This window comes from Mercenaria mercenaria, chromosome 14 (assembly GCF_021730395.1).
Source record: "Mercenaria mercenaria strain notata chromosome 14, MADL_Memer_1, whole genome shotgun sequence".
Classification (NCBI taxonomy): domain Eukaryota; kingdom Metazoa; phylum Mollusca; class Bivalvia; order Venerida; family Veneridae; genus Mercenaria; species Mercenaria mercenaria.
In genome coordinates this window covers 54,153,855-54,178,449 of record NC_069374.1, presented here as the reverse complement: position 1 = coordinate 54,178,449, position 24,595 = coordinate 54,153,855, and the positions used below count along the sequence as shown (strand labels likewise).

At 35.6% G+C, this 24,595-nt stretch overlaps 2 protein-coding genes across 9 annotated transcripts in view; one reads left to right on the top strand and one right to left on the bottom strand.

The window, feature by feature from the left end:
- LOC123527556 (uncharacterized) overlaps positions 1-2,952 on the top strand; it is a 76,159-nt gene extending 73,207 nt beyond the window's left edge. For all 7 annotated transcript variants that reach the window (XM_053523524.1, XM_053523526.1, XM_053523527.1 and 4 more), the window contains one exon: positions 233-2,952. In XM_053523524.1, coding sequence (XP_053379499.1) covers positions 233-514 — 282 coding nt within the window. In that variant the 3' untranslated portion in view covers positions 515-2,952. The remainder of the gene's footprint in view (positions 1-232) is intronic.
- Positions 2,953-9,053: 6,101 nt separating this feature from the next.
- Positions 9,054-23,616, bottom strand: LOC123527557 (uncharacterized). 2 transcript variants are annotated; one of them, XM_045307090.2, is made up of 7 exons: positions 23,539-23,616; positions 18,469-19,162; positions 14,258-14,373; positions 12,577-12,730; positions 11,791-11,928; positions 10,616-10,758; positions 9,054-10,212 (listed from the first exon to the last, which is right to left on the bottom strand). In XM_045307090.2, exons 2-7 carry the CDS (start codon positions 19,120-19,122, stop codon positions 9,222-9,224), a joined length of 2,196 nt encoding a protein of 731 aa, XP_045163025.2. In that variant the 5' UTR covers positions 19,123-19,162; positions 23,539-23,616; the 3' UTR covers positions 9,054-9,221. The 2 variants fall into 2 exon arrangements, with proteins under 2 accessions (XP_045163025.2, XP_045163024.2); XM_045307089.2 differs by lacking the exon at positions 23,539-23,616 and adding an exon at positions 19,928-20,082.
- Between the last annotated feature and the right edge of the window lie 979 nt (positions 23,617-24,595).

Genomic DNA, 24,595 nt, shown 5'->3' with positions numbered 1-24,595 from the left:
TTGGCAGTTAATTATGACTAATTACTTTTGTGTTAAGCAAGTCAACTATTGATTTTAATATTTATAACAAAGACCAGAAAAGGTTTTTTTACTTGTTAAATCAACATTAACAACTCTTTAATATTATCTCCTAAATAAACTTTTGTTTTATTGAGATTAATATATTTCAGAAAGGTATACCTCACTTTACCAAGAAGTTAATTTATGAATGTTATGTTGTTTTCTTTTGCAGATATTTATTTCCTGGAAGAACCTGTGTAAGAAACGTGCGAGGAAGATTTCCATGATACCGCTACCAGTGTCGCCTGCATATAACATGCCATCAGCAGGAAGTAGTGGTTCCTCTACGCCAACAGATGAACTGTTTTCCCCAGTGTTCAACAAACCAAGCCAGATACCCACTCAGATTCCGGTCAATAGAAGGAAGAAATCTCTCAGTGCCAAAAACTCGCCAACAGGATCTATGGAGAAATTGTCAACACACAATACTGGAAGAAGGGGCTCTATATACTGAAAGCAATTTTTGTAATGCTAAGGGGGGGCAGAAATTTTTTATGAATAATAGAAAATTTTAATGAAAATTAAGATATTTTCCTAATTGTTAAAGATATTGCTGGTACCGGTATATGATATCAAGTAAATGCAGCAATAGGTTCTTCACATCCGATACATGTGGAGAAGTTTTGTGCAGATGGTGGAGAACAAGCGAGTACTGGCACAGACTCTGTGAACCCTGGCCAGGCAAGCTGACTGCTGTTCCATCACAAAACATGACTTATGTTTTCGATTTGTGGAAATATGCTAAACTTTATTATTGAATTAGTAAATGTCTTTCAATATCAAATTGATATTTCTTCCAAAGAAAATTTAAACCTCATCCATTTTTGAAAATAACCCTTATTGTATCATCAGTTTCAAATAAATGTATTTGTTGTGTGTTCTAGCATAAAACTGCTTTTGTCCTGTTGAAGGGATGTTTTAACTAGGGAGTAAATGCGTGTTAACAAAGGTATCATATACACACATTTTTTTTTATTTTGCACATTCAGTGGTGAAATATGAAAAGTGCAACTGCCCTGTAATGCATAGTTAAAACAAGCATGAAGGAAATAAAGGCTTAGCAAGATAATATTAATTTGATTTAGCTTTTTACATGTTAGAATAGGGTTAATGCAAGTTTGTTTCCTGTTATAGCAACTGAAGAATTCCTCGAGGTATGAAAACTACCGGTATATCATGCATTATCCCTATGTTGTTATCCTATAGTGCATTTGCATATTATATACCATGCTTCACAGAAAACCTAGTATTCAATTCATTACCTAGTCATTTTGTATGTGCTTGTCTATGTATATATAATCATAATTTATTTTACACTTGATATTTTTTTATCATAAGACAATTTTTTTGCTTTAAACCTGTAGATTTATTATTTTTCTAATTGTTCATGTACAGATAAAACCATGTATGAATGTTATTTCAGGTTTTATCTTCAACTTTTAATGATTCATATTTCATTTCTTGTATAAAAGTGCTTTTTACCATGTCTATCACAATGTTCTGCTATACATTAAATGTACAGCAGATATATTTTAGATGGATGCCAAAGAAAAATCTGTGATATCAAGGAAACTTTTATTTTTTAATGCTCATTCTGTGTGCCCCATAGCTTTTTTTTAAATGGATCTGTGGAGCTTTTGGTTTATTATGTTAACCAAACTTATGATCTGCTGTTTAGATACTGATGGCAGAATACTCCCCAAGTTTTATAAACAATTCTTTTAATTTTGACAGATACTTTAAATAGCCAGTCTGGTAAACTCAATATCTAGAATACAAAACTTCAAACCAAAAGTTAACATGTTCGAATTCCATGCGAGGCTTACCACAGAATCATTTGAACTGCGCCATGAGAAAACAAACATAGTGGCTTTGTAACCAGCATGGATCCAGACCAGCCTGCGTATCTGTACAGTCTGGTCAGGATCCATGCTGTTCGCTTTCAAAGTCTACTGCAATTAGAGAAACTGTTAGCGAACAGCATGGACCCTGACCAGATTGCACGGATGCTGGTCGCAAACCCACTGTGTTAGTTTTCTCATTGTGCGGCTCATGTAGTTTTGTGAGCAGGAAATTTTGTTTTATTTATTGAAGCAACCACAAAAATTGTCCTCCCAACACATTACATGTAACTATTTCACAGTATGTTCTTCATAAAGATGGACTGAAGACAATGTTCTAGCTTGTTTGTCATCTGACTATGTGTGCAGAAAGTTTCAATTGCTTAGGGTTAACAGGTCATTACTAGAACAGAATCTAGGAATACATGTTTGATTATCTTCTTCATTCACACTCATTTTGGGACCAGATTATGTATTGTACATCTTTTATTTTTGGGACCATACTATGTATCATACTTTTATTTAGGGACTTCTTAGAGTTGATATTATTTATTGACTTTTTCTAGTGACCGCAACAGAATTATACGGTTATGCCTAATGTGATAAAACTACCAAAGCCAGTTCTAGTATTTTGTTTTGTATAAAACTGTATTGCCATACCATTTTTAGCTCACCTGTCACATATTGACAAGGTGAGCTTTTGTGATCACCCTTCGTCCGTCGGTCAACAATTTCTTGTCTGCACGATAATGGTTTCATTTATGGTTTTATTTTAACCAAACTTGCACACAACATGTATCACCGTAAGATCTCGATTGCTTTCTTGAACTGGCCAGATCCCATAATGGGTTCCAGAGTTATGGCCCCTGAAACGGACAAAATTAGCTATTTTGACCTTGTCTGCACAATAGCAGCTTTATTTATGATTTGATTTTTTACCAAACTGGCACACAACTTGTATCACCATAAGATCTTGTTTCCTTTCTTGAACTGGCGAGATTCCCCTTAGGGTTCCAGAGTGATGGCCCCTGAAAGGGCAGAATTAGCTATTTTGACCTTGTCGCACAATACAGCTTCATTTATGATTTGAATTTAATCAAACTTGCACAAACTTTTGTCATGATAAGACTCGGATCTTTCTTGAACGGTCAGATCCCATAATGGGTTCCAGAGTTATGGCCCCTGAAAGGGCCAAAATTAGCTATTTTGACCTTGTCTGCATAATAGCAGCTTCATTTATGATTTGATTTTAACCAAACTTGCACACAACTTGTATCACCACAAGATCTTGGTTCCTTTCTTGAACTGGCCAGATTCCATGATGGTTTCCAGAGTTATGGCCCCTTAAAGGTCCAGAATTGGCTATTTTGGCTTTTGCAGCCATATTTAGACACAATTATGGTTTTTTTTGATTACAAACTTGCAAATATCTTCAACAACAATAAATCTTGGATTCCATGACAAATCAGATCCAATCGAGGTTCCAGAGTTATTTTTATCTGATTACCTCCCCTGATTGTAATCAAATGGATTTATAACAGTAAATACTGTAGGACTTATTTGAATTTCATATTGTCATTGTTGACTGAGCCAATCTGGGTAGATAACTAAATTGGATGATTTTATGTCAAATTACCCCTTTATTTCATTTAAAGGGTATATCTCCGTAACTAATAAGATACCTATCTGAATTTTCATTTATGGGCAACAGATGTATTTGGGCAATCTTCTTTTGTTCACTTACAATAATTTTTTTTAATTACTTCCCTTTTACGTTACTATAAATAGCTTATTTTAGTACCGGTAACTTTTTATTCTGGCCGTAGGGAAAAACCGAAGACCACTTTTTCTGTGGTACAACAGGATTGTTTCCTCATTTTTTAGGTGTATTTGGGCACATCTGTACCTTGTAAGATTTTTTTTTCTTTTTGGTTAAATTTCTTCCCTTTGTTGTTCATGTCCTTTCGACTTAGATATTTTTTTGAGGACATTCTTGTCCTCAAGTGCAATGATAACAGGTGAGCGATATAGGGCCATCATGGCCCTCTTGTTTTGTTTTTTTGTATTTCTTGTGTGAACATAGAGATTTTATTTAAATCCACACTTTTTCCATATTTCTTGTGTGAACATACAGACTGATTTCCTTTTAATCCACAAAGTTTTTTTCTGTAGCATGTACTCAAATATGTTATTACTGCTTTATACCTAAGTTCTTTTACTTATTATGAAATGAACGAAAAGGTTTTACTTTTATTCTTAATCTGCCATGTTTTTTCTTTTGTTTTGCATTTTGAAAATATTTATCATGCTGTTATTACCTTAAGCCAAAAATAAACTTTAATATAAATTGAGTCTGTTTTGTCCGTTTTGTTGAACAAGCTGGATAGCTTAATGACAAGAGCATTGCTTTTCACATTTGAAAAGACGTCCAAGATGGATGACAGCTATGGACTGGACAGGAAAAAACAAAGAGGGCCAAGATGGCCCTAGGTCGCTCACCTGAGAAACACACCATAACAGTGTAAATGTGTTCATGGAAACAAAATTAATATTCTTACCAATTTTCATTAAGATTGGACCAAAAATGTGGTCTCTTAAGTGTAAACAAGTATTTTCTTCAATTTGATCTAGTGACCTATTTTTTGAGCCAAGATTACCTACATTTGAACTTATCTAGATTTGATCAAGGCAATCATTCTAAATTTCATTAACCTCAATTGAAAAATTGGTTACGAAACGTTTTTCTTTGATTTGTCCTAGCGACATAGTTTTTGACCCAAGATGACCCATATTCGAACTTGACCTAGATTTCATCCAGACAAACATTCTGATCAATTTTCATGGAGATCTGGTGTAAAATGCAGCCCCTATTGCATACACAAGGTTTTTCTTCAATTTGACCTAGTGACCTAGTTTTGACCCCAGATGACCCATATTCGAACTTGACCTAGATTTCATCAAGGCAACCATTCCGACCGAAATTCATGAAGATCGATTGAAAAATACAACCTCTATCGCATACACAAGGTTTTCTTTGATTTGACCTAGTTTTTGACCCCAGATGACCCATATTCAAATTCTACCTAAGTTTCGTCCAGACAATCATTCTGATCAATTTTCATGGAGATCCGGTGTAAAATGCAGCCCCTATTGCATACACAAGGTTTTTCGTGACCTAGCTTTTGACCCCAGATGACCCATATTCGAACTTGATCCAGATTTCATCAAGGCAACCATTCCGACCGAAATTCATGAAGATTGACTGAAAAATACAGGCTCTATTGCATACACAAGGTTTTCTTTGATTTGATCTAGTGACCTAGTTTTTGACCCCAGATGATCCATTTTCAAACTTGGCCTAGATTTCATCAAGGTAATTATTCTGATAAAATGTCATGACGATCAACTGAAAAATACAGCCTCTATCGCACACACAAGGTTTTTCTTTGATCTGACATAATGACCTAGTTTTTGAGCCTAGATGACCCATTTTTGAACTTGGCTTAGATTTCATCAAGGTAATCATTCTGACAAAATTTCATGAAGATCAGCTGAAAAATACAGCCTCTATCGCATACACAAGCTAAATGTTGACAGACAACGTACATCGAGCGATCACAGTAACTCACCTGTGAGCTAATAAGCCTCTCATACTTTGACTAACAAGTATGACCTTGACCTTTCAGCTAGGGATCCGGGTATTGTGTCTAACACATCACCTCATTATGGGGAACATTTATTTCAAGTCATATTAAAATCCCTTGATAGAAGACGTATATAACTGGGCCAGACAGGAAAAAACCCTATTGGCATTTGGCCCCTAAGTGTGACCTTGACCTGTGAGGTAGGAGTCTAGGTTTGTGCATGCCATGTTTTCTCATTATGGGGAACATTTGTGCATTTGAAATAATATAATAATCTCTCAATAGATTGCAGAGCTCCAGACCAGACAAGAGATGCACCTTGTTCATAGGCTACCATGTTGACCTTTGCCCTTGACCAAGCTGGGGATCTGAAAGTTATGCATGACACTTGATCCTATTATGAGGAACATTGGTGCCAAGTAATATTAAAATTCCCTTGATGGATGGTCGAGTTACAGCCTGGACCTTTGAGCTAAGTGTCCAGATTTTGCACATATGTTGTCTCATTATGGGGAACTCTTGTGTGAAGTAATATCAAAATACCTTGATGGATGACGGTTATGGAAAGTGTGGATGGATGGACAGAATGATGGACAGAAAAGCACAATCCTACTCTGTTTCGAGATTATATAAAGTTCAAATAACCTTAACTCAATCATTTACTTTGTAGATTCAAATGGATGTTACAGTGCATTTTTAAGTCAAACCAATGGAATACCAAGACATCCATTTATGATCTTTACTTGAAAGGACAAACTGAAATCAATACTTGTTGCCAAGGCGAGTTGTAGAAAACAGACTATACAATATTATTATTCAAACAATTTAATTCACAACAAAACCAATGCCAAAATCACAGCAACAGTTTAAAAAACTTGCCAATCTTAACACACAAACAGAATTTGAACTCAATTCTTTCACTTAAATAACATCTTAACCAAAAGGGGTACTTCTTATACATTCTTGTAAATAATGGTAAAAATAAAATAATTAAAAAGTAAAAAAGTATAAAAAAAATAAACTCTGAACTTTAAAAACAACATATCATGCATAACAGTAACATTTCATTAATCATTTTATAACAAATATTACAATTCCTTTGTATTGATTCAATACTAAATAAATGCTATAAGAGTAAACAGATTCAAATGATTTTAATGTACATTTGTATAATAAGTAAAATGAGAGCATGTAACTACTTGATCAATAAGCATGCAACAATTTAGAGGAATGGCCAATGAGCATGCAACAACTGAAGGATGATCAACGGCTATGCAACAATTTAAGAATGATCGAGGAGCATGCAACGATTGAAGGATGATCAATGAGCAACAGTTTAGAGGGTTGATCAATGAGCATGCAACAATTGGAGAATGGTCAATGAGCATGCGACAACTGAAGGATGATCAATCAGCATGCAACAATTTAGAGGGATAATCAATAAGCATGAAACAATTTAGAGCAATGAGCATGCAACAATTTAGAGGGATGATCAATGAGCATGCAACAAATGATAAATGATCAAAGAGCATGTAATGATTTAGAGGGAAATTCAATGAGCATGAGACAATTGAGGGATGATCAATGGCTATGCAACAATTGAGGCATGCAACAATTTAGAGGGTTGATTAGTAAGCATCAAACAATTTAGAGGGATGATAATTTAGCATGCAACAATTTAGAGGGATGATAATTGAGCATGCAACAATTTAGAGGAATGATGAATGAGCATGCAACAAATGAAAAATAATCAAAGAGCATGTAATAATTTTGAGGGATAATCAATGAGTATGAGACAATTTAAAGAGAAGAAAAATTAGCATGCAAATGTTATGAGCTGTGAACAATGAGCATGCAACTATATATGTATACTGAGGGATTATGATTGCGCATGCAACTATTTAATGAAGAATAATCAATGGGCATGCAAATATTGAGACGAGGAAATGACGAACAAGTAAATATTTAGAGGAAAGACCAATGAGCCTGCATAATGGGCAATGAGCCTGCATAATGGGCATGCATGAATAAAACTAGAATAATCTAAGAGCATGCAAAATATCTACAGGAATGATTTTGAAGCAGTGAAGTATTTATACAATAAACTAGAAGCATACAAATGAAACTATCAGTGTGATAAATGTGCAAAGAAATGACCTTCAAGTAGGGATTGACTGAACACTCTGGATGGATATATCAAGTGACAAATATAGGCCTAAACAATACATCAATATATCAACAACTTTTTATGGAAAATATGGCTGGAAGAAATAGTTCCACCTGAGCTCATTTCACCATAACATTTTTGCTGTCATTATCAAAATATTCTTCTAAGTGCAAGCATATACATGTAGTATAAATCTAATATTAAAAGTAAAGTTATAAATATTTTCTTTTGAATATTTGCAGGAAATATTTTCCATTTACCTTTGCTATCTTAGTTTCACTCTACATTTTTAAACTAGGGCCTAACGATATTCAAAAATTCTGTACTGATTTGTACCTGACATGACCATTATCTTCACTACACCGACATCGCTATAAACAATGACAGACCTGCCCATCAGCATGCAAAATATCTACAGGAACGAAACTATGAGTAAGGCAAAAAATCACTGCAGTGAAACTATGAGCATGACAAATGTTTACTGAATGGGCTATGAGCATAAAAAAATATTTGCTGGAATGACACTATTGACTATATGACAAATGTTTACGGAATGAAATTATGAGCATGTTAATGGAAGAATGAGTATAATAAATATTTATAGAATGATCTGAGAACATGTAAATATTTACTGGAATGAAGCTACAAGTATTACTAAAGTTCCCAGCTAGTACACAAATATTTGATATAGGAATGAAACTATCTACTTACATGTAATATAAATTTGCTAGAATGAAACTATGAGCATGAATAAAGTTTCTGAAATTATACGCTACAACAAATATTTACAGATGAATATTTTTAGAAATCTTTATGGAAATCTACTAACATGTAAAATTATGGAAGAAATATAGTATGACCAAGCTCTTGAATTATATGCTAGCAACAAAAAATTATACAAAATGCATCTATGAACATAAAAATTAGCTTTAAAAAGAAGTCCTAGATACAAAATAAAAAAATTTTAAAAAATTTTAACTATAAAATGAAAATTAGATACCAGTATGAAATAAGTATGAAAATTCAATGGAACAAATAATTGATAAACAAAAACATGCATTTCACATAAAAAAATAAACTGGTTATCACAACTCTGTAACAATTATGGCAGTCGTTAAATATTATGGCACTTCAAAATAAATGTATAATAAGATTAAAAAAAGACTTTTTGACCTCCTGAAATAAGCTTAATGTTATAATTGGGGTTTAAACTAGATAACTAAAGCACAGGTATTACATTAAACTGTAATGAATTAAATCACATGCAAGTATAATAATTTAATAATATGTTTCTTTATATACTGTAACAAACAAACATAATTTACTGCACTGAATAAAATCAAATGATTGGACTTACACTTCAGGTCCACTTAAATAATTCAATGGATACAGTTTAGGATCCCTAATGCATACATTTTACTTGTTAATAAATAATACAGGAATGCATATTTTTGGATCAAATCCTGAATTTATAATCTGTGTGAAGATATCACTCTTACAATTCATCTTTTAAATTTTTTGAGACTCCAAATTCATTGCCTCCCTTTGAAAAAAGTAAAACGTGTCTTCCAATATCTGCTGTGTGGGTCTTGTATCTGGCTTCACCGACTTTCCTTCCTGGGGCATCTTAGGGTGCTTCCCTTTGAACTTCATCTCAAAGAAGTTCAGCCTTGGATAGAAGCTTGCAACCCACTCGACAAATTTCTTGCTTGGGAAGGGAGCGTTGAACTTTATACTGTCCATAAAGTACATATCCTCAGTAACATAGATATCTACGGGTGGATTGGTTGACTTGGAAATTTCAGTAATCTGCTCATTTTCCAAAATGAGGAAATCTATGTATTTAGTGATCAAGGATCTGGATGCCATATTGGTAATTTCCGATGGATTTACGACAAAGTATTTATGTTTACCACCATGTATTTCATCTCTTGGTATAATTGGCGCATATTTCTGAAACATGCTGTCAAATATAGGCATCTGTGGCGGTACCTTAGGAACATCATCTGTGCTATATTTGGACGTCCTTGCACGTTTTTTCGGATGCAAAGTTTCTTGTAGGACCCGATTATTTTGTTCCCTTTTAACATTCTTCTGGCTGGTTGCTTTTTCAATGAATTCCCTTGATGGGTAGATGGAAGAATAGTCAGACACATGTTGGCCATAACTGGACTTTTTCTGGTACCTGTAGTTCTGGCTCAAATGTGTTTCCATCATCTCCCTTGGGGTAAAGGTCATCTTGGTCACTTCATGTTGAGGTTGACCATAGCTGCTATTATGTGAACTTGGTGACTTAAATGCGTTGTACTGGTCAGTATCTTGAACATGCTGGTTTCCGCCACTGCTACCACATTCTCGTACGGGAGTATGTTGGAACTGTGGCATGTTCAAGAAATTTCTACCTTCATTACTTGGTGACATATCACTTTGTTGCTTCGGTGTTCTTTGACTATACTGGCCTCTCTCTGCTAAGCCTGTCTGATAGCTTTCATGGGGTTTTCTAAAAACAAAGAAGATTGTGTGTTCTACTATTGTTGAATCATTATACCATAGGAACTAAATTTTTATGTTTTTTTTTTAGGTTGAAATATGCAATAAAACTAAATCCCAAATATTAAGCTCTATTTGTCTTTAAAAAAAGTACATGTATTTATGAAATCTTGTCCCCACATAGTACCTGTTACTAAACATTTAAAATGTAATGCCAAATAAATAAGACTACATGCCTTTCAACTCATACATGCAAATTGTTTAGGAGTTTCTGAAGTCTTTCTTTTCATTGTTGAAAAATGGTGTTATACTAAGAACAAACCATTACTGAAATAAAATTTTCAGTTTTAGAATAAAAATAATATTGAACTCCAAATGGAATTCAATAATAATATTCGCATGCTAAATATTACTTGTCATGGTATTCTACAGCAGTATTTTTCTGTCTAGCAGGTGGGAATGGACTCTCTGGATCTGGATGCTGTTCAATCATGGGAGATTTCTGACTTGACCATCTACCACCGTGAAGATGTACATCGTTGTATGTCACTGAAGTCTAGAAATATATAATTTTCATTGAAACTTCAATTAATGTTGAAAAGAAATGTGTGTAATGCTAGAGTATTGACCACAGGAGTTTCAGTTAAGGTGTAAAAAAAAATTGTTTGTTTCCGGTATCATGACCTACCCTAAATTTTTGGCCTGACCTTAAATGTTTTTATGGCCTTGGAGGATATTTTTTCAACTTTTTAACAAAAAGTGGCAAAACTGCACTTTTTATGCTTTAAACATGGCCAGTGATGTTAAAAATCAACTTACTGATGCTCTAAAGACATAACCCCCTTACTTGTATAAATTTTTTGACACAAAAATAATTTCTGAAGTCTCCCTTAATAAAAAAAATCCCCCCAAAAAAATTTTTCTGACCTACCTACCCTAATTTTTTTTAGCATGTTACTGGAAACAAAGACTTTTTTTTAAGGCCTAATTAATTCTAGTACAGATATGCTTTATTTCAATCTCTCACATCAAAGATTAATTTAACCTTTACTCTGCTTAATTTCTAAAATGGAATGGTCCATCTTTTAACTTAGACAGTACCATTAACTGCTAAAAAGGATGCTTACCTAAAAGATACAGACTGAATAGCGAACAGTGCAGAGCATGATCAGTCTGCACATCCGTGCAGTCTGATCTTGGTCTGCACTAGTCACAAGGGCAGAATCACTTGCCGCCAGCAAGCTTAAGGTTAAGATATATTCTTATTAAGTTGTATAACCATTCATATTAATTGCATTGTCATTTCAAGGCAAAAATACACTGTATGTAAAGCCTGCTGTTTTATGAAGTATTTAGACCATATAATAGACATATAACAAGTAAGGCTTTTTACTACCGGTATGTCTTCTGCATCACAAATCACTTGCCTCCCACTCCCACACTCAGCCCCATTCACAACTTATGTGTGCAAATCCCTGGTTTTTGGTGTAGTATTATTTCAAACAGACTTGATCAAACCAAGTTTGCAATATGAATCAAAGGTAGAGGGCAAATGACCTCAAACACATTTTCTTCTGACAAACAGTACCTGGTAATCCTGTGGAGCCTCTACAGGTCTATGTCTCTTGTATGTTTGGGGTGTTGAACTGGCTCTAGGGTCCCCAAACTGTTCCTGCTGTCTTGTAGATCTATACAATACACCTTGGCTGTCTTCATCTACTGGTAACTGTTGTTTATCAAGAAAATAAAACTTCTGACAAACAAATTAAGACTAAGAGAGAAGTATAGTATTGTATACAATATAAACAAAATTTGCTGGGAGGTAATAATGAACATTTTCCAAAAACAATAAATGCAAGGATAAGACATACAGTTTATCAGACATATATGAGCCGTGCCATGAGAAAACCAACATAGTGGGTATGCGACCAGCATGGATCCAGACCAGCCTGCGCATCCGCGCAGTCTGGTCAGGCTCCATGCTGTCCGCTTTTAAAGCCTATTGGAATTGGAGAAACTATTAGCGAACAGCATGGATCCTGACCAGACTGCGCAGAAGCGCAGGCTGGTCTGGATCCATGCTGGTCGCACACCCACTATGTTGGTTTTCCCATGGCACGGCTCATATATGCCATTCCATTCAGAAGTTTCTGGTTTGAATCTTTCATGGATCAGCATTACCTCTTCACACAAGGAAGCTGCAGTTTTTTCCAAGAAGCAGACTGGGCATGATTCATGCCAGTTTCAGACCTGTCTATTTAAAACTGGGCCACCAACAAATGTGCATAAAAGTTTCAGAAAAGACACTGAGGATATTCACGTTTTAAGTATGATTGGAACCCGTATGTTAATGTATATTTTCCTATTTTTATACCTGTTGTGGGGTGTTTAGGAGATCTACATCATGTATGACATGCTGATTGGCGACCATGTTGTCGAACTGCTGCATGGATTCTATGTCATTTGGTCTTTCAAATCCGCCATAGGTGTAGTTCTGTCCACCATTCCTCTTTAATATATCAGATATCCTGAAGAATAAACAGTATCTTGTATATTTGTATATATGTAATAAAAATCATGTTTAAAAAAAAAGAAAACCTTATTCTGGTCTCCCCAGTCCCTAAAATAATTTAAGGACTAAGTTCCTGCATGTTTTAAAAGATCATGAGCCACCTGGAACTTAAAATGACTGCACAGATCAAGCTTTATGATAAAATGAACCAAATGTTGATCTGCAGCAACAGCCTTTGAAAAATACAAGTAAAATATCTTTAGATTTGGCAAACTAAGGCAATAAGTTTGCCAAAAATCTTATGACTAGATGGAACTGAAAAATGTATTAAGGACAGAAAGGTAGGCATAGATCATTATACAGTCAAACTTCCTTTCTCGAACTCAACAGGACAAACAAAGTTTGTTTTGAGTTATTAGTAGTCCGAGCCATTGTAAAGTACACATTATATATAAATTTTACTGGGATCTGATGTTGAGTTTGAGTGAAGGGCAGTGTATGAATTATAATAAATCTGAGTTCGAGCGACTTAAGTTTTACTGTACCAAGACCGACTGTATTCAACCAAGCATTTTGACCTAAATCCAAAAAAGCACTCAGTCTACAAGAGTGAAAAACTGTCACAATATTTACATGTCAGGACTTTGAAAATACTCTGCAGAGAAGACTAGTTGTCTGTTATCTCCAATCCGATTATTTCAAGGGCCGCAACTCAAATACAACAAAAGTTATCCATCTGATTATTGATCTTGTTGTAGATATTCTAAGTTTGGCGAACACTGGATTTATAAGAGCTGTAATTTATTCTGATTTCAGCTGGTTCTCAAAACATGTCAGAGATATTATGTAGTTTTTGCTACTTCAGTAATTCAAGGTCCATGCCTCCATAACCTCTGAGACAATCCAACTGGTTATCAAAGTTTGCCACGATACAATGCTCATATACACTGTAACCCAGTTTGGGGAACATTGGATAAGAACTGCTCAAGTTCAGAGAGAGGACACATAACAATTTTTGCAATTTCTATTAATTCAAGGACTGTAACTCTAGAGACTATGAGGGTTGAGCTGGTTATCTAACTTAGCTACCGGTACTATATTATAATATTACAAAGTTTAGTAAACACTATTTAAGAACTTCTCAAGTTAGACAGCAGACAGTAACTCAAGAAACATAACTCCAGAGCCCCTGGGACAATCCAGCTGGTTATCAAACTTGATTGAGAATGAGTATTATGTCCATTAACACTCTGATTAAGTCTGGTGAATATTTCCTGAAAACTGCTCAATTAAGAGAGCAGACAACATTATTGGATGTTGCCAGCCTGCCTGCTTTCTCAGGTGACCACATAAAATGTCCCATTTCACAAGAGCATAATAACTCTGTCAAAACTAATTAAAACAACCTCTGAAAATTATGTCTCTCCACTGTCAGACATGATTTAACTGACCAAAACAGTGAACATATGAAAATTTTTATTTGTAGTGTTTCTTTTTTAGGCTGGTCACTTTAACAGTATAATGTATTATGTATTGTACGTACATGTGAGAATTGGATCCTCCATAGTTGGAACAAAGTTCTGAAGCCAGCTGTTCAGCAGCAATCTGCTCATCATCCAATGTTGGTCCATACTGTGAATACTGACCAAAGCCTGAAACCTGTTTAATTTAGAAATTTCAAGAGTAATTTGCATTTTTTTAGGCACATTGCAAAATAATAATGATTCTTGGAATTTACTTTTGTGGAGATTTGATACAAGTTTGAATAAATCCACAAAACAACCTTTAAATGAATAATTTAAATTTCCATGTATTTCTTTTATACTTCACAAAACTTTTGTAATAATATGTTGGCAATATCTTCATTTATATTAATTACTAAAAGCACATTAATGAAATTTCTCTCACATTTATAATAAAAATTGTTCTTTACAAATGCTTTTTGTAAATCACATGTCACAGACAACTGGATATGCAATTTTGTATGTGGTGAACTTGACCTAATGTCTTTTAAAATAAAATAACAAGGCTCACCTACTGACAAAAGAAAGTCATTCAGAAGTCCTTAGGCACAGGCATTTTTCCGAAATTGATCAGAAACTGTTTGTAATCTCAAGATCAGTGTGGCCTTAAGGTACAGACCCAAAATATGGGGTAATCTCCTAGCAACTGACAATCATTCTATATATAAGTGATCAAGATAATAACTGAAAATCATTTTGAGAATTAAGGTCACTCTACCTTGGGCCTACTGTATTGACAGAAAAACCATTACACTACATTCTGTTGACCATAGAAAATAATCTTTTGTAAAAGCAATCTTATCAGTTATTGAGCAGAAATTGTTTTAAATCTTGACGACGTCAATGTGAACTTGACCTTTGACTTGCTGACCCATAACTAATAGGCACAATCTACAGACCACAGGCATCAACCTAAGAAATTTGACTAATGTAGACCTGTCAAAGGGTTCCTTAGTTATTGAACAGAAACAGGTTCAGTTTCAAAGGATTTGTGACCTTGACCTTCTACCTACTGATCTCCAAAATAACAGAATGATGTACTGTGATGTTTGACAGCTGTATACCATGGCATTATTTAAGTTATTGAGTGGAAACTGTCTTCAGTCTCAAGATCATTATGACCGAGAGTGACCTTTGACATACTGACCCCAAAACAATTTCAGTCATCCTCTGACCACAGGTAATTACCCTATTATGTTTGACCATTATGGATGGTTGATTCATTAGGATGATTTTGGCGAATTGCACATTTTGCTAGTAAGTCATGCAAAGATGGTATAAAACCAAGAAGTGACCTACTTTGGCAACCCAGATATTTTGCTTGAAAGTCATGCCAATATGGTCCTAGAAGACCAAGCTGTGACCTACTTTCAAAAGTAAGTAACGAAATAGCCAGAAAAGGTACCCTGAGATATGATCATTCCTCTCTATTTTAAGGGACAGGAAAGCTCTCTGGGGACAGGAAAGAAATTCAAGTTTTGGCATGATTTTGGCAATTTGGATATTTTACTTGCAAGTAATCAAGCTAGGACAGTCCTTGAAGACCAAGCAGTGACTTACTTTCAAAAAGAACCTCTTTAAGATGGTCATTTTTCTCAAAGTCCGGACCTGTTTGAAATTTTAGTTATGACATGAATTAAGGGACCTGGATATTTTTCTTGCAAGTCCTAGAAGACCAAGTAGTGACCTCCTTTCTAAAACAAGTGCCCAAACTGCCAACAGCCATTAAAATAAGTTTAAAAAAGAAAAAAAAAAAACTTCCTGCTCGCTCCATGAAACAAGAGGACCATGATGGTCCTGAATCGCTCACCTGTCCCCACATGACCCAGTTTTGAACTGAGTATGACGTCGTTTTTTCTATTATTTGACATAGTGACCTAGTATTTGAGCTCATGTGACCCAGTTCTGAACTTGACCTAGATACCATCAAGGTGAACATTCTCACCAATTTTCATGAAGATCTCATGAAAAGTACGGCCTCTAGAGAGGTCACAAGGTTTTTCTATTAATTGACCTAAGGACCTAGTTTTTAAAGGCACGTGGCCCAGTTTCGAACTTGACCTAGATATCATCAAGGTGAACATTCTGACCAATATTCATGAAGATCTCATGAAAAGTATGGCCTCTAGAGAGGTCACAAGGTTTTTCTATTTTTAGACCTAATGACCTAGTTTTTGACCATACGTCATCCACTTTCGAACTTGACCAAGATATCATCAAGGTGAACATTCTGACTAATTTTCATGAAGATCCATTGAAAAATAAGGCCTCTAGAGAGGTCACATGGTTTTTCTATTTTAAGACCTAATGACCTAGTTTTTGACCGCATGTGACCCACTTTCAAACTTGACCTAGATATCATCAAAGTGAACATTCAGACTAACTTTCATGAAGATCCATGGAAAAATATGGCCTCTAGAGAGGTCACAAGGTTTTTCTATTTTTAGACCTAATGACCTAGTTTTGGACCGCACGTGACCCAGTTTCGAACTTGACCTAGATATCATCAAGGTGAACATTCTGACTAATTTTCATGAAGATCCATTGAAAAATATGGCCTCTAGAGAGGACACAAAGTTTTTCTATTTTTAGACCTACTGACCTAGTTTTTGATCGCACATGACCCTCTTTCGAACATGGCCTAGATATCATCAAGATGAACATTCTGACCAATTTTCATGAAGATCCATAGAAAAATATGGCCTCTAGGGAGCTCACAAGGTTTTTCTATTTTTAAACCTACTGACCTAGTTTTGGACAGCACGTGACCCAGTTTCAAACTTGACCTAGATATCATCAAGATGAACACTCAGACCAACTTTCATACAGATCCCATGAAAAATATGGCCTCTAGAGAGGTCACAAGGTTTTTCTATTATTTGACCTACTGACCTAGTTTTTGATGGCACGTGACCCAGTTTCGAACTTGACCTAGATATCATCAAGGTAAACCTTCTGACTAAGTTTCATTAAGATCCATTGAAAAATATGGCCTCTAGAGAGGTCACAAGGTTTTTCTATTTTTAGACCTACTGACCTAGTTTTTGACCGCAGTTGACCCAGTTTCGAACTTGACCTAGATATCATCAAGATGAACATTCAGACCAACTTTCACAAAGATCCCATGAAAAATGTGACCTCTAGAGTGGTCACAAGCAAAAGTTTACGCACGGACGGACGGACGGACGACGGACGCTGCGCGATCACAAAAGCTCACACTGTCACTTTGTGACATGTGAGCTAAAAATGTACCACTGCTGCTACTCAGAAAGTCAAAATTGAGAAAAAGAGTGGCAGACTGTCACAAAATACGTCCGTCATCGAATTTGGCCTAGTTTAAGGGCCATTTACCAAGAGTGTCTAGCGTGATTTGGCTGGTTATCCAACTTGGCTGAGATATTTTGTCTACAAACATTGTCAGCAAGTTTGGTGAAGATTGGACAAAATTTGTTTGACTTAGAGAGCGGACAAGGCTAAATTCATAGATTTTCAAGTAATTCAAGGGCCATAATCCAAGAGTTATTGAACTCAGCCAAAATATTATGCTCACAAACATTGTCACAAAGTTTGGTGAAGATCGGCTTAAAAATGTTTTACCTAGAGGGCGGACAAGGCTAAATATGCAGATATTTGAGTAATTCAAGGGCCATAACTCAAGAGCGCCCGGGGTCATTTTGCTGGTTATCGAACTTGGCTGAAATCTGTTTGGCTTAGTGGACAAGGTTAATTCACAGATTCTGGAGTAATTCAAGGGCCATAATCCAAGACTGCCTGGGGTGATCTTGCTGGTTATCAAACTTGGTTGAGATATTATGCCCACAAACATTGTCAGCAAGTTTGGTGAAGATCAGATGAAAACTGTTCGACTGAGAGGGCGGACAAGGTTAAATTTGCTGATTTTTTAGTAAATCAAAGGCCATAACTCAAGAAAGCCTTGGGGGATTTTGCTAGTTATTGAACCTGGCTGAGATATTATGCCCACAAACATTGTCACCAAGTTTGGTGAAGATTGGATGAAAACTGTTCGACTTAGAGAGCGGACATGCTTTTGGACACCGACCGCCCACTGCCCGCCACGGGTGTTCGCATAATACACCCCGCTCTTTCAGAGACGGGCTTATAAAAAATGAAAAAAAAATGTTTGCTTACTCATTTCATTTTTTTTTTTGGAAAATTTTCCAAAGAACTTTTTATCAACTTGGGAGTGGCCTTACTGTTTCAAAAACCTCACCTGACTTGTGCTATCTACAACAATCTGTTGCTGCTGCTGTGGCAAGTTAGCTACCAATTGTTGCTGCTTGCTTCCTTCAGTAAACTGCTGCTGACTGTATCCATTATGCAGATATGATTGTCTGTAGATATCTATGTCCGACCCTCCCGAAGGGACAGGTACATTATACTCTTGCGGTGTCACATGTGGAAATAAACCACCAAAACTTGTTGGAGTGGGTGCAGGACTGACTCCAATGTTCATACTATGACCATCGCCCTTTTCGATTGATTTAGTTATATAACTTTGACTGTTGTCACTTTCAAGTGGTAGTTTGGTGTTATTATTTAGATCTGTTGTTTCTTGACTGTTCATTTCTGTTATGGAGCCCTGATGTACCTGGTTATGACATGTAGTGTCTCTAAATAAAGGATTCTCCTGTTCATTTGTAAGGTAAGGTGAATTTCTAATATTGCCATCACCTGACATCGCACTACCTGGAGTATGGTTGTTTAAGTTCAGAAGTGTATAGTTTTGTGGTGTTTTGCAGACTTGTTCTTCATTTGAACTACAGCAATTTTTGGTCAGGTTGATAGCAGTGACTTGCTCTCCCTCTAACTTCTCTACAGGACTGCAGCCAAATCTATGATCACTGACATGGTGGTCGTAGGACATGTTTCAGCTTACTCTGCCTTTCATTTTGCTGATATTATACCTGAAATAATTAATGGTATAGATTTATAATCAACCCGATTTCTTATCAGGACCAGTTTGAATCCATCCCATGACAAAAATCTACTATGGAGATGTCACTTCTCCTTCTCCCTTAAGATAGTTCAGGGAGAAGTGGGGAGGCTTTAGGAAGAAGTGAGTGTGGATCAAGTTTTTCTTTTCATCTAAGCGATTCTAAAGATACCATAGCTATAATTTTCATGTTTATCAATAAAATCTACTTATGTGACTATTCAAGTTCTTAGTTACATCACTTCCCATGCAATGATTATTGTTTAATTCAATCCACAATTCTGAAAAATTTTGTTTTCAAAAATTCAATTTCAAGCCGATGATCTAGTCTTACCTTTTTGTGCTATATTACCTTCAGTGGATATAAGATAAAAGTGTATATTTACATTCACCCTATTCTTTTCCTATTCATTTTGTATGAACAGCAAAAGGCCCCAATTTAGTTACAACACTGCTTTGCAGGGTTCAAGCTAGCCAAAGTGACTTCTCCCTCCAGTGAAAATAGGGAGAAGTTTTCTCAGAACACAGAGAAGTGAGGCTGTGGGTCAAAACAGTCATTACTTACACCATATATTAATTACCGATTTGATGGTACAACACTAAGGAATAACATTTCAAAACAACAGTACAAAATGCCAGGCATGTCTGATGTGATTTATTTATTCGGCTCATATGTCTTCTTGCATATGTGTTTTTGCCAGTCTACATACAACATAATGCCATTTGCCAGACTTACCATTCTTATACCAGTCAAAACTATTCTGGTTCACTTCTTTTGAAAACTTTTTCTTTGGCGGACAGGCTTGGCAGCATCTTCCGCTTTGCGTTTATAGCCAGGCTTAGGGCCGTTATTGCTCAGCCAGGAATCTAACGACATGATTTCTATCAACAAAGCGGATGATTGAATTTCTCCACAGACACATTTCTCATAATTATCATCTTTTAAAATGAATATGAATGCTGAAAAAGCTACAGCGCACTTGCCCTTTCAGAACCAGTTTTTAATTTTTTATCGTTTTACTTCGTCAAGTTTATATTTTAAATATAATTTTTATCTTAAATGCAGGACAAATTTTTATTTAATATGACACGATAAAACAAGTGAATGAAGTATTGCCATGCAATACAAAGTCCCCTACTGGAAGGCAACTAATTTTCTCTACTGCAGTATAACATAATGAACTGATATCTGTCAATAAAGTATAATTTACAAAATTGTATATTATAACAAAACACTTGGATTAAAATTTGTATGTATAAAAACCTATAGTTGTTTTCATAATATTATAGCATTTTTGGCCAATTATCAAAAAGGTATCATGTAAGTTATTAATAGTAAAAAAAACAAAAACAAGAGTACCAGAATGTCACAATATACACCCGTCACAGCAAATTTCTTTACACTAGCACCTGCATTTGAAATGGAATTTTAATTCTGTGGTTGTGTAGTAATTATTGTAATTCTTTTGTTTTTTTCTGAATCCACAAAAAAAACCACCTTTCCAGGCAGAGATACCTTAAAATACACCTAAAATTTGAAAGTAACATCTATGTTGTACCACAAAAAAGTGGTCTTGTTTTTTCCCTATGGTCAGTTATAAAAAAGTTATTTAGAGTAAAATAAGGGAAGTTAATCTTAAAAAAAAAAAAATTCTAAGTCCACACAAAAATCCTTACCTGGGGTAGAGATAAGTCAAAATACACCTCAAAATTGGATGTAACATGCATGTTGTACCACAAAAAAGTGGTCTCGATTCTTCCCTATGACTAGTAATGAAAAAGTTACAATATAAACTAATTATAGTAGTCACAACAAAGGGAAGTAATTCTAAAGAAGGGACCTGCATATTACACTTCGTCTCATGATGGTGTACAATTGTGCCAAATTACATCAAAATCCCACCATACATGAAGAAGATATGCTCCGGACAAAGTCATTCTTGAATTTGACCTTTGACCTCTAACTGTGACCTTGACCTTAGACCTAAGGAACTGGTTCTGGCACACAACAATCCACTTCATGGTAGTGGACATTTATGCCAAGTTACATTAAAATCCCTCTATGAATTAAGAAGAAATGTTCCAGACAAAGTCAATCTTGTATCTGACATTTGGCCTCTGTGTAACCTTGACCTTCGATCTAGGGACCAGGTTCTTGTGCATTACACTCCGTCTCATAGTGGTGAACATTTGTGCCAAGTAATATTCAAATCCTGTTTTGCATGACAAAGTTATACACCAGAAAGGAAAAATGTCCCATTGACCTTTTACCTCCAATTGTGACCTTGACCTTTAAGCTAGGGTTCTGGGTTTTGTGCATGACACGTGCTTTCATCATGGGGAACATTTATGCCAAGTAATATTAAAATCTCTTGATGAATGACAGAGTTCTGGACCGGACAGGAAAAAAAAATCTATTGACCTTTGAGCTAGGGGTCGGGGTTTTGCGCATGACATGTCGTTTCATCATGGGGAACATTTGTACCAAGTAATAATAAATCCCTTCATGGATGGTAGAGTTATGGTCTGGACAGGAAAAAGGCCCTGTTGACCTTTGACCTCCAATTGTGACCTTGACCTTTAAGCTATGGGTCCGGGGTTTGCGCATGACACATCGTCTCATCATGGGAAACATTTGTGCCAAGTAATATTAAAATCCCTTCATGAATGACAGAGTTATGGACCAGACAAGAAATTGTGGACGGACGGAAGAATGGAAGGATGGACGTTCCTACATATGGATACTTATGTGGCTACTCTTTTGTCCTCTCTATTGTTCTTTTAGCCACGTAAGAGAAAAATAGCCACATAAAAGCCTTACGGAATGAATGACATCAAAGATAAAGTACAGTTACCTATTGTTCCTATAGCCACCTAGGTATGCAAATGTGAGCTCGGAATGACATAATGACAGATGGAAAAGCGCATTCCTATAGTTCCCGAAACTGGTTTTCAACCAGTAGGGGACTAATAACGTGAAAAGAAAAGAGATTTCTGTAATTGATCAGACTGATACTGTGCGTAATCCGGCTCATTCTCGCCTATTCGGAATCACCACAAATGAACTGAAATAGTTTTTTTATTACTATTCACAACAACATAAAACTACCATCTTGAGTCAAAAACTGAAATTATTTTGTTAGGAATAGAAATAATCGCATTTAAGGCCAATTAAATGACTAAAACGATAGGCATGACATCCTTCTCTGGCATTATTGAAATATGCTGTTTTAAAACAGTCATGTAGGTGGTCTTGTCCTTCGCGTGAATAAAACAGTCACATGGTATAATAATACCTCTGCCTTTTTCTTTAACATCTGGTCATGGGTAAAAATAATAACATAAATTAATATTTTGGACACACTGAATCAGCATTTTTTCTGCAATCTTTAAAGAACATGCAGCTGAACAGAACTGAAAATGTGTGAAATTCGGAATAGGCACAATGTATGCCATCTATATTTCTTCTTTAGGCATCTCAATGGTCAAGTTGTTTTTAAAGCGGCATGCCTCCAGATCGTTCGACAACAAATTTTTTAAATTTTTTTAGATATCTTGAAATAAATGCTATATTTCTTAAGACGGCTTTAAAACTTTAACTGACAAACTTTATGTAATGGAAACACGAGAATTTGCTGTTTTTACTACTTTTTACGATGAAAATCGAAAAGCGTTCGTCACGCTTTTACTCCAAGTAAACTGTCTCGATTATAAATATCTATATTTTGAAGTCATTATTCACTACTTCAGCTACAGCACTATTTGTTACAACGACGGGAAAATGTCTTTATTGCAGCGGTGGTCCAGGGTTTGATTCTCGACGCGGTCATCTTTTTTTTTCTTGATATGGAATTTTTAAAATGCTTCAGAAACAAAAATTCATATCCTAATGTTCATAATATGACCAAAACTTCAATTTGAAAGAACCATTATTTTTTAGCCAAATCTAGCACCATGCTGCTTTAATGTGGGATAAATGACTGAAAAGAGCATAAAATTTCCTTCTTTAATAATCTCCCTTTCATTTCATTTCGTTAAAAAACAAAAGTGCTTCTTGAATCTGACATTTTTGTTTACATTCAATGATTCGTCAGATTTCAAATTCCACATAAGAAAAAAATATAGCATTTGGACAATGTTGCAAATATGGATTATGTAAGAATAACTTTAAGTTGAACATTTAAATTTGACAAATGTGAAATGGTGGTGATGGATGCATCATTGACAATGACGCTTCTGCCTGTAAGCCTTGATTTTATTTCAGACAAGATATTTGAAATGAAAGGCCCTCGTATGCCTTTGACAAGAGCAAAATAAACATCAATGTAACTGGATGTTGACGTCTACCGTTAACATATGAATTTCGATTAAAAAGGAGCGTCTGCACTTCGAAAAGTATGATGGGAAGGTCGGCATATGATAAATCCCGTTCATATACCGGCATCAATGGTTCCACAAGCAGGCCTATAGTGCAAAAAGAATGCGTAGCCTAATTATCACTTCCATTGCTTCAGCTTGATATTACGTCCAATTCTCCCATTCCAAAATCGTGCATAATTCATATTGATTCCTAACAGGCTGTTGTTGATTTCCCGCCTATATATATGCTTCAGTCCATCTATTAAAGTTGCAGTGAAAACACACTTGTGTTCTTAGCTTCTTTATCCCCACATTTGTGGTACATGGACCTTACAGAACTGTATTATTATTATAATACCAACAACACTAAAATATTACAGTTCTGTAGGGTCCATGTACCACAAATGTGGGGATAAAGAAGCTAAGAACACAAGTGTGTTTTCAAAGCAACTTTAATATAGATGGACTGAAGCATATAGGCTGGAAATCAACAATATCTAGAAAATGCTGACCAGTGTAGCAGAGCGTGATGTAGTGGAATTTTACTAGAGTTCATTCAAGTAGCATAATACGGTTACACAGGCCATACTGAGACAGTAAATTGTAAGCTCAAAAAACAAAAACAATGATGAAATTCAACAAGAAATGCCACGTCCCTCAACCCATCCACAGCACGCGGCCGCGAACACTATCAACAAACACACAGTCTCTCCCACACAAACACACAAACAAAACAAATGCACAAAGAGGACAAAAACAAACAAATAATCATTGGTTATATTCAGAAGTGGAAACCCTTAAAGGAGCGCCCGACGAGACCAGCGTCTGGCATTCCTATACAAGATCGTCTACGACGTGGTGGCCATCCCCAATAATGACCTCATGGAATACAGCCCAAGGCAACAACAAAGATCCAACTCTCAATCAGATAAACAAGTTACAAGTAACAACAAAGTGCCTCAAACCATCTGAGATTGGAAATCATTACCGAACTTGTACAAAAAACGGTACATTCAAACGTGCTCTCTTGGACTATAGATCGCGC

Coding starts and splice junctions, on each gene's coding strand:
- LOC123527557 (XM_045307090.2), bottom strand. CDS start 19,122: ATGTCCTACGACCACCATGTCAGTGATCATAGATTTGGCTGCAGTCCT. Junction 10,759..11,790: donor AGGCTCCACAGGATTACCAG/GTACTGTTTGTC, acceptor ATATATTTCTAG/ACTTCAGTGACATACAACGA. Junction 10,213..10,615: donor GCTGTAGAATACCATGACAA/GTAATATTTAGC, acceptor CTTTGTTTTTAG/AAAACCCCATGAAAGCTATC.